Here is an 11,472-nt window from a genome sequence, read left to right as displayed (position 1 = left end):
TCGCAGTCAGTGGTGACATTAAGCGAATGTTTCACCAGGTCAGGATGTTGGAGGAAGACAAGCCACTCATGAGGTTTCTCTGGAGAGAGGACCCGAGCGACCCCGACCCCTCTATCTACCAGTGGGAGGTGCTACCCTTCGGGACAACCTGCAGCCCCTGTTGCGCCACCTATGCGCTACAGACTCACGCCGCGCAGGAGACGGCACCTCCTGGAGTGTTTGACGCCGTCCATAAGAGCTTTTACGTGGACAACTGCCTCCACAGTTCGAAGACAGCCACGGAAGCCCGCCAGCTAGTCCAGGACCTGCGTGCTCATCTCCAGGAGGGTGGATTTGAGATCTGCCAGTGGGCCAGCAACGACCCGCAAGTCATCAGAGACCTCCCGGAGGAGGCCACCTCGACCAGCAGCGAGGCTTGGGTCTCTCACTCACCAGATGATGCTCAGGAGATGACGCTCGGACTTATCTGGCAGTTCCAGACCGACACTCTACGCTATCGCAATAAGCCTGCCAAGCCCCAACGCGTCACGATGAGAACGATATACAGCACTCTAGCGAGCCAGTACGACCCACTGGGATATATCGCTCCCTTCACGACGATGGCCAAGGTGCTTGTCCGGGAGCTGTGGGCCCAAGAACGAGGATGGGACGATCCTCTGCCTCGTCACCTAGAAGAGAAGTGGAAGGCCTGGGAGCAGGAACTTCCCACTCTCCAGCACATCAAGCTGCAGCGGAGCTACTTCCCTCCCTCCACGGACCTAGAGAGGAGTGTCATCACGCTACATGTATTCTGCGACGCCTCGGAGATGGCGTACGGGTCCGTGGCATACGTCAGAGCGGCAGAGCTTGGAGGTGAAGTCCACGTCTCGTTTGTCCTGGCACGTTCCCGAGTGGCGCCGAAAAAGCAACAGTCCATCCCAAGACTGGAGCTGTGTGCTGCCCTGAACGGCGCGCAACTGGGAAGGTTCCTGCTCGACGAGCTCCAGCTACCTCTGATGAGCGTCACCATGTGGTCAGACTCAACTACCGTCCTCCAGTGGTTGAAGTCCAGCTCATGTCGGTATAAAGTGTTCGTGGGCACCCGAGTCGCAGAGATTCTGGAGTTGACTGAGGTGAACTGCTGGCGTTATGTAGACACCAAGAGGAACCCTGCTGACGTCATCACGAGAGGGGCAACTCTCCAGGATCTGGCTGAGCCCCACCTGTATCACACGGGACCAGACTTCCTACAGGAGCGGGAATCAGAGTGGCCAGCCACGCCGGCGTTAGCAGAAGACAGAGAGGACAAAGAGCTGCGTAAGACGTTGTTCTGCGGAGCCACCCAGGTCGTAGACCCTGAGACTACTCCGGGAGAGGAGTGTGAGACGCTCGAAGAGCTGCAGAAGAGGATGTTCTGCTCCAAGGCCGGTCTACCCCTAGATACTACGCTCAGCGCCGAAGATTACACCGCGGCGGAGCTCCTGGTGCTGCAGAGTGCCCAACAGGATGCCTTCTCCCGAGAGCTGGAGTGTCTCGAGAAAGGGAAGCCGATCCCCTCGGACAGTAGACTCCGCGGCTTAGCTCCAGAGCTCGACGGTGTTCTCATTCGCGTGGGTGGCAGACTGCGCCGCGCTCAAGATCTAGACCTAGACACGAAGCATCCCATCGTGCTTCCCACTAAGCATCAGGTCACCAGATTGGTCATCAAGCACCATGATGACAAAGTGCAGCACGCGGGTGGAGAGCGTGTCTTCGCGGAGGTACGACGGAGATTCTGGATACTCCATGGACGGGAGGCGGTACGGAGATATCAAAGGTCCTGCTCGGACTGCCAGAGGTGGCGAGCCACGCCGCCGCAGCCCATGATGTCCGATCTGCCCGAGGACCGGCTGCGACTGAGACAGGCTCCGTTCCACTCTACTGGGGTCGACTGTTTCGGGCCACTCCTAGTCCGAAACCGGCGAGCCTCCGAAAAGCGGTGGGGCATCATCTACACGTGCCTGACGACGAGAGCAATGCACCTTGAAGTTCTGCACCAGCTCACAAGCGACAGCTTCCTCATGTCCTTCAAGAGGTTCACCTCCAGGCGAGGGACCCCTAAGACCCTCCGGTCGGACAGAGGCACCAACTTCGTCGGTGGTGAGGCCGAGCTGAGGGCGAGCTACGCTGCGATGACTGAGGAGGCCCGTGACAGACTCGCCTCCCAGCAAGTGAAGTTTGAGTTCAACCCCCCAAATGCTCCACACTTCGGGGGAGCCTGGGAGCGGGAGATTCGCTCAGTAAAGAACGTCCTACGTACCATTCTCGGACAGAAGGTGCCTACCGATGAGGTGCTCGAGACTGTACTAGCAGAGATTGAGGGCATCTTGAACTCCCGGCCCCTAGGCTATACCTCCAGTGATGTAGCAGATCTGGATCCCATTACGCCCAACTTCTTGCTGATGGGGCGGCGAGACTCTGCACTGCCTCAGGTAGTCTACGACCCTGCAGAGCTCACCGGAAGAAGATGGTGGAGGCACAGCCAGGTGCTCGCGGACCAGTTTTGGAGGCAGTTCATACTGCACTACCTGCCGACCCTGCAAGTCAGGCAGAAGTGGACGAGGGAGAGAGACAACTTGTCCGAAGGTGCCGTGGTACTGGTGATCGACCAGTCCCTTCCACGCGCCGCCTGGCAGACAGGCAGAGTGACCAAGGTCCTGCCGGGTCCGGATGGAAGGGTGCGGACGGCCATCGTGGACGTTGGTGGTCGCACTTACACCCGACCGGTGGCACGCCTGATTGAGCTCCCTCAAATTACAAAGGACACTATCACCTCATACCTCACGCTGCTAGAGCAGCCTAGCCAGTGTGCCTTCCATAGTTAAATGAAACCGAGGGTTTCATGGGGCGGCTGTTATGAAGGCCCACAATTTAGAGCCAGTTAGTTTCCCCAAATCAGCCCTATTTTGCCCCTGTTATTTCCTTAATTATTTTCCATACTATTCATGTACGTTTTCATGAAGGTGTATGTATTGTTATTGTAATTGTATAAGTTCTGTCTTAGATTTGTTCAGTATTGTGCAAGCGCCAGATTAGTGGGCGTGGTTTTGATTGGCGTACGTGACTTGATGTATGTTCGGTTGGTATCTATAGCTACGGAGGTGGTCTGTGCGTTAGAGTGAAGATGAATGAGAAGTTACTCCTGTCAGTCACAAAGTCGACCAAGCATAGCTGAATTCAGCCTCGTCAAGGTGAACTCATTACTGTGTACTGTGTGATGCTGTCTAGGAGACCTGCCTTTAACATCGACTGTTAATAGTAAATCACTAGCTACCCGCATCACCGCGGGAGTTCGGAGTTTAGTGAGTTAACAGCGCTAGCCCAGTTTAGCTGTGTCACCGTTAGCCAGCCTTGCTAGCCGCCGGCTGCTAACGTTGGTGCATAGCGAGACCAAAGCCAAACAAAGCCGTCGCCTCCGAGGTGGATTGCGACCGACCGCTAACACCACCGGAGCTGACCGTGGACCACCGGACCTGAACCATTCACACCTCGTCGTTTACTACGAAGACGCCCCTTTCCCTTCAAATTGCAACGTCACTCCCCCCCCTTATCTGCTGCCTTCCTCGAATCACATACGAGCTCCAACCAGGCCTCAACGCGCTCATTTTCAGTCCGGGACTCTAAGCCTTTTCAGGCCAGGTACTGTGTGTGAGTGAGTGAGTGAGTGTGTGTGTGGCCGGCGGGGAGGGAGTATATTGGGATGTATATATAATTTGTATAAATAAATGTGTTTGTTTATATTTGATACATTGCTGTGTGTTTAGTTGTCTGTATTGTTTAGTTTAACAGCAAATCTAGTATTGGGTTTAAGTATTGTCTTATAGTGTGATTAACTGAGTTATAGCTTGTATTATAATATATGATATATATATAACTGTGATATGCTAGTCTAAAGGGTTGCTGGCGCCCCCTGCCTCTATCCTCCTACACTGCCGATTTAGCTCAGAGTTAGTTAGATAACCAGCCCTTCCTAAAATTCTACAGTCCTTTAGCTACTCCCTGGTTACAATACACATGTGGACCATAACATGATAAGCTTTTGATATGTGAATGGAGGTGATGCATTGATAAATGAATAAAGAAGATGTGTCTATGATGTGAAGATAGTGAGCTTACACATTGACATTTGAAACAGAGCTAATGATGAATTTAAGAGTGTTTTGATATGTTGTGTGAATAAATGAAGACATGAGTAGCTCTCTGACACTTTTAGTTTTTGAAAGTATCTCTGTGAGACCCCTGGTGTAGCCTATGTAGTCAATAAAAACTTGAACCTGTATTCCATCACGTCTGTGCGGGAACTCACAAATAGGCACACAAGCCGACGTTATTAGGCCTAACTATCTAGCCTAGGCTACATCTATAAACGTCACACAAGCAAATTAGCCTATAGGAGTGTATGAATGTGCAGCAAGCATTAGAAATAGCTAGTTGAAATAGCCTAGGAATAAAGCCTAATCAAGATTGCAATCAAATCAGAGTTTGGATTCAGCCTGATAGTGATTAATCTCCTCTGGAGCAGCACTGTCATGCAAACTCAGCTGAAAACGCTAACGCTAATCACGCTAACGCTATTAAATACAAATATATAGTGGAGGTTAAAATAACAATATGACTTGGCCTGAAAAAACTTCAGTCAGGAGATATTTTTTTTGCTTTAGGGTGTGTTCTCACTAGAACATTTGCTTCACTTGGAATCGGAGTTTAGGATAAAATTCGCTTTGCTCTGCGTCGTTTGGAGCTGTGAGAACGCGCATTCGAAGTCGCTCCCGGAGCAAACAGCCGACGGATGCTCCGGTTGAAAATGGTGGTTTCGCTCCGGTTAGAAACGACGCATCGAGGCTGTCCATAGGAAAACAACAACAAACAGCGTGTTGATCTGGATAAGAGCGGGACAAACGGGCAATTTTCAATTTTTCTGACCAATCAAGTGAATCAACTACCACGTCTGTTGCTTCGATTGCGTATGTTACTTTGTTTACATGAAGGGTTGTGAGAACGCAAATCAGAGAAATAATTTATGCAACAATGTTGCGAACTCATCCACTTGCTGCTGGTCATGATTCAGACTTTCATGTGAGAACATGACCTTAATCAGGGCTGCCAAGTTTCACCAAAAGTTTGGAGTGAGATTTTTTGGCGGTGGAGCGACCCAAAACTGTGTACATTTTGGCAGCGGCGGCCCCTCTCTCCCACCCAATTATTTGTGCTAGTTTCCTGCAATTTTACATGTTGTTCATAATAAACCAGCACAAGAAATGAAAATAATAAATAATAACATTTTATAAAACAAGAAAAAAATTCAGACAATATATCATATTTATGAAATCTTAATAAACAAATACAGTAGCCTACAGACTCTAAAAGAAAAATTGGCCCCATCAACAGGACTCAGCCCCTTGGTCAGCAGCAGAAAGACCCGTGGTCATCATCTTATATACAGTGCATTGCTCATAGATGGCTATCATGTTATACAGTACATACCAGGGTTTTTCCTGGGTCAGAATGAGGGCTTGGTGGGTGATTTTGTGCGCGCGCAGCGCAGCCAAATGTTTTGGGAGGGACCCCCAATTGTTGTATTTGTATTGTAATTATTAATTATTATTATTATTAATGTACCTGGTTATGTTACAGTAGAGAAACAAAAAACAGTTACCAAAACTGAGTATTTTCTAGCTAAGATTGGCAAAAGATTGGCGTGGTGCAACCGAAATTAGTAAACAACTAGTTTGAAACTAACTAGTAACAACTAGGGGTTTAGTTTAGTAATGACTTACGCCATATTGGTGCAACCCAGTCCAGTAGGCTACCAGATACGATGTTGTAATGTATGCACATATTTTGCTACCACGGTTGCCAGATGGAATTGACAATGTCCAGCCCAACCGGTCTAAAAGCTGCCGTCCAGTGTGACCAAAAGTAGCCCAATCTGGCAACCCTGCTTGCTACGTTCTTGCAGCTCATGTGAACACAGGTTCTTCCATCAGCGCTCGCCTGCCGCTTCGATTGCAGACTCAAGTTAACGCGCGTGCAGAAAGATGCCACGAAACTCATGTCCGGTAGCTTTCTTTTAAGGAATTTCAAAAATAAAAGTCCCGTAAAAAATTTTATATATATATTTCTCGCCGTGAGAAATAGAGATGCGGCGTGAGAGCGTGAGAACTGGTTGAAATGCGTGAGTCTCACGGTGATTGCGTGAGACTTGGCAGCCCTGCCTTAATCCCTGCAGACAGCAAAACAGTGGATTTCCACAATTTAGATCTGCGCCTTTTCTATGTTATGTATATGAGGCATTGGTAAGCTTTTAGATTTAAAGTATATATATATAAACATGCCCTAAGTTCAACTAGAGTACAGAGGACAGTCAAAGTACAGAGGAACATGTCTACTTTAAGATCCTGAAAGAAAATGGTGCAGATATATATATATATATAATATACAGTGTATATGTTACGGTATATGTGGGAAAACGGTACATGTGGGAAAACTAGGGTTAGGGTTAGGTGCTAGGGTGACTTGGTACATGCTGGCATGTCTAACCCTAACCCCCTAGCACCTAACCCTAACCCTAGTTTTCCCACATATACCGTTTTCCCACATGTACCGTAACATATATATATATATATATATATATATATATATATATATATATATATATATATAAATGTGTCCTTGTATTTCCTTGTTTAAATATTAAATACACATCATTCAGGTTTCAACTGAAAAAGCAGAGACCACAGTTTATTCAAAACCATTTTATTGATTAGATTATTTATAATGTCTTGTTACTTTTCCAATAGATTATTAAATATTAAATGGAAAATAAAAGGGCTATTATATTTAGCTTGTACCAAACTAGTCCAGATGAAACGTTTGGAATAATATCTAATTGTAAAACTGGTAAAGTGTTTGTGGCTAGTAAATAAGATACAACTCAAAACGTTCAATATGACAGCACATTAATCTTCACAGTGTATACTGGGTTTGACCTTTGACCTGACGTTATGACGAGACTACAGTCTAGTAGAAACTGTCACAGGAAGTCAGGCTCTCACTCAAACGACCCTTGAAACAAACAAACATTTGAAAGTACTAAAACATGACAGAGTATTTTTTTCAACATGAATACACAAAACAGTACAATATAATTGGATAACAAATAATATATTGTTGGGGTTTATAAAAATTACATAATAATATCTTTACAAATGTAAATCCCTTATGAGTTCACGACCAGAAATAACTGTCATCCACTGCCATGAACTCTGAACGGTGTTCGCTCAGAATGTGCAGTCAACCAACCGCCGACGGGAGCGCGCCAACTCAAGAATGACTGCCAAGAATCTCGTCTAAGTTTATATCTTTCATCCAGTCGTCGTTCCCAGAGCCAGACTTCAGCAGGGAGTCGATGAAGTCGGAGTCCGTGTTTATCCCCGGGACGGTGTTATCCCCCTCCTGCAGGAAGTCAAAGGTCAGGCGGTTGGCCCGGTTGTTCTGGAAGGTTCCGGGGTTGTGACTCGGCGCTGCGAACGTTCCTGCCGGTACCCTCTGCTCAGGGGAGGCCTGGCTGAGGTTGGGTAACGGTGGTAGATGGTTCATCATGGGCTGGGGGGGTCTAGGAGCAGGGCCTCTACTACCAGGGTTGAGCGGGAGCATCACAATGTCTGGAGCCACCTGGTTGGGGGGGCCTATGTGCCGGTGTGAGTAGTGGTGGCCAGCCATGTCCAGGGGGTTCGGCAGCCTCCTGACTCCCAGTCCAGGACTCCCGAGTCCGACGTTGGCTTGCTTGGCGCCCGGAGCCCAGCCCATGTTAGCGTTCGTCATGACGCCGAGCCCCTGCCCGGCGGCAGACATCCCCATCGGCTGTTGACCACCCGCTGTTGTCCTGGGGTGCTGGACGTTGGTGACGTTACTCACCCCGAACGTGTGGTTGTTGTTGTTGTTGCCTTGGTTGTTGTTAGGCCCGGGGAACCTGGGTTTGTTTTGATTTAATCCGATCCTGTTCTGGTTGTTGTTGTTGTGTTGTTGGAGTTGCTGGTGAGGATCGGGGCCGCTCCCGAACCTCCTGTCCGAGGACGTGGGGCTCATCTTCACAGCCGGGTTGGGAGGCAGGTGGCAGGTCAGGGACTGGAGGTCGCTCTGGTCAGAGCCGTTGCTAGGCAACGACTGGGAGGAACTCAGACCTGAACGCAGACAGTAAATAAGAGGGTCGGTTAGCACTGTGGGGTTATTCATACTACTAGAGATAGATAGAGAGAGAGAGAGATAGATAGAAAGAGAGAAAAAGAGAGAGAGAGGATAGACAGAGAGAAGGAGAGAAAGAGAGAAAGAGAGAAAGAGAGAAAGAGAGAAAGAGAGAAAGAGAGAAAGAGAGAGAGAGAGAGAGAGAGAGAGAGAGAGAGATAGAGAGATAGAGAGATAGAGAGATAGAGAGATAGAGAGATAGAGATAGAGATAGAGATAGAGATAGAGATAGAGATAGATAGATAGATAAATCAGAACATGATAATATACCTGTGAATAAGGTTGGTTGTGGGCCGCCCACCATACTCCGGGGCTGCTTGTAGTCGGGTGGCGGTCTTGTTAAATGACGGTTGAACTGATCCTGTGTACTGCCCTTGTCCTGCAACGCAACATAAACAGAGGATATTATTATTATTATTAATAATAATAATAATAATACATTAGACTTACGGTATATAGCGCTTTTCTACACTCAAAGACGCTTTACAAACTGAAAAGATTGAGTATTAAAATAAAAAGAAACAAAAAAAGAAATAAAAGAAAGTATAGGGGTCTAATTAATTTTTAGATGACTAAATCTAAATCTAAGTGTCTTTGTAGGACAATCTACTACTCTGTATACTGCAAGTATATCTAGATTTTGTGCAGAGAAGCGGCGAAAACAAGCAACGCCAGTGTCCTCTCTCGACCGGCATTTTTTGAAAAGTGAAAAGTCTTACGAATATGATCAATGTAATGTTAGCTAGCTACCTCTAAACATGGATTTGGCTGGGCATAAATTAATTAATTTGAGTTGGTAAACACAAACAAACAGAGGATACTAGGATACTGAATGAATGAATGAATGAATTAATTAATGAATGGACTTTATTGTCATTGCTACAGTACAGGTACCAAACAACGAAATTTAGGAGGGGTGGCTCCCCTGGTGTTAGGAAAGGGAAACAAAAATCACAAGAAGGGAAGGAGCTGGTTTACATAAATAAAGGCTATGTACACAATCCACTGTACTGTACAGATAGTCGACTAGGGTTGTCATATTGCACAATAGTATTGTTTCACGTTATTTAAAGTGTCACAGTTTGCAGGCTTGAAATGTACATGTTTGTGCAACTCTACTTAAACTCTACTTAAACTAGTAAATGTGACACTGATCATTTGGTCCGCATGTCGGCAACCACTCAAAATGTTCTGACTTTTCTTTTGAAACACGGAACTACATTTCAACGTTGTTGAGAATCACAACACAAACTGTCTAGTCAAGCCAAAACCCTGCAACAACGCAATGGATTGGGTGAGTAATCCCCACTGCTACCTAGTTAACTAGAACACTACTTTACATTGTTAGCAGGCTCACACAAGAATCTGTGTTAGTTGACTAGCGATGTGTCGTTGATATTCAACAATGTGGAAATGTATTCACATTTTTTGAAAGAAAAGCCTGATCATTACATCAGATCCCGACATGAGGACCAAAGCATTAGAACGTGTCACATATGTTGTACTTAAAATAAATAACCTAGCTGTGCCGATATCCACGATATACCACGGCTTCAAGTTCCATAACGCTTTTATACAACGGCTACCACATTTATCTATCAATATTTCACAAAAGAAAGACAAGACAAACTTTTAATGAATGTATTTTAACGGAACTATGTTTTATTTACTATCCGCTGAACAGTTGTTTATCGGTTGCTAAGCAACCGTAAGAATATAACTTTGATAACGGTAATATTATACAAACGCGGAGTAATATGAAAAGATGTGTCAACATTCCATCTAGCCGTTGCGTATGTCATGGATATCGGCAACGGCTGGAACGCAAACTGACCAATAGAGACAATGGACCAAACTGACCAATAGAGACAATGGACCGGACCCATCCATTCTATAATGTAACATGCTACTCACAGAGTCATTGATGATGTGTTGCTGTTGGGCTAGCTGTCTCTGTAGGGCCTGGGTCTGGGTCTGGGTCTGGCCAGGGGCCTTCTGTTGGCTGTTAGGAGCTGGGGGTCGCTGCTGTGTCTGAGCCTGAGCTGCCATGCCGTTGGAGGGCAGACGTGGTCCTGGGGTCATGACCTGAGAATGCTGCCAGAGGAGAGAGACAGTGAATGAAGTTGAATGAATGAATGAATGAATGAATGGTCTTTATTGTCATTAATATAGTACAGGTACCATACAACGAAATTTGGGAGGGGGGGGGGCTCACCTGGTGCTAGGATTTTTTTTTTTATACTAAAAACAAGAAGGGAAAAGACCTGGTTTACATAAATAAAGGCTATATACACTATCCACTATACTATACCATACAAATAAAACACTGTGCTGTACTCTATGCTATGCTATAAATATCCTAACTTTTCCTATTCTGAACCTTGTGTACCCGAGGGTTGTCATATTGCACATAGTATTATTGCACATTCATTTAAAGTGTCGCAGTTTGCAGGTTTGAAATGTTCACAGTTGTGTTTGCACTTGATTACACTTGATTGATTGCACTTGATTACAATCTAGTAGCTGCCATCAAATTGTCTAGATTGTCCAGGGCCTAGAACCTAGGTCTTTGCTGTGTTCAGGGCCTGAATGGCCCTGGGGTAGAAGCTGAGCTTCAGTCTATTTGTCCTTGCGGACATGGTCCTGAATCGCCTGCCCGAGGGCAGCCGAACAAAGTGTTCGTTCCCAGGGTGGGATGGGTTATTCCTCTGGTGACATAAGGGTTGGATTGGGGGGGGGGGGGGGTAAGACCCTGCGACATACCAGCGTCATGTCCGGGGGGTGTACTTGTCTTGTCCATCAAGCCGCCTCATGCTACGGAAACAGGAGATAGACTCCTGCCCCATAAGGGCCGTTAGGCTCCAGAACCATTGGTTCTCAGTTCTCAAGGCTACTTACTTATGGTGACAGAAGTCACATTTCTAGATCATTGTTGGTCAACAATACAAGCAAAGAAATGCAGTAACAGACCTGTCCCACTAGAGGGCAAACTTTCATTACAAATCATAAGGTTCAGGCAAATATTATGGGCAACCATTAGACTACAGTTTAGGCCACTCCCCCTGACTGGAAAGAGGCTGTGGAAAGGGGGGGGGGGGAGTAGTGCCCCCTAGTGGTTGGCATGAGCGGCATTGGTAACCGATTTCAGCAACAACCAGATGGACATTAGGCTCAAAACATTGACACACTTATTGCAAGGTTAAAGGTCAT

At 46.6% G+C, this 11,472-nt stretch overlaps 1 protein-coding gene across 1 annotated transcript in view; it reads right to left on the bottom strand.

Moving 5' to 3' along the window:
• Window positions 1-7,341: 7,341 nt before the first annotated feature.
• Window positions 7,342-11,472, bottom strand: part of maml2 (mastermind like transcriptional coactivator 2) — a gene marked incomplete at both ends in the record, with an annotated part of 74,026 nt that continues 69,895 nt past the window's right edge. Inside the window, 3 exons of the mRNA XM_080526723.1 lie at window positions 7,342-8,201; window positions 8,533-8,641; window positions 10,177-10,344. Of these exons, the coding sequence (XP_080382849.1) occupies window positions 7,342-8,201; window positions 8,533-8,641; window positions 10,177-10,344 (1,137 nt within the window). The remainder of the gene's footprint in view (window positions 8,202-8,532; window positions 8,642-10,176; window positions 10,345-11,472) is intronic.

This window comes from Nansenia antarctica (genome assembly GCF_963989245.1).
Source record: "Nansenia antarctica genome assembly, chromosome: 1".
Taxonomy (NCBI): Eukaryota; Metazoa; Chordata; class Actinopteri; order Argentiniformes; family Microstomatidae; genus Nansenia; species Nansenia antarctica.
This window is presented reverse-complemented; position numbering and strand designations above follow the sequence as displayed.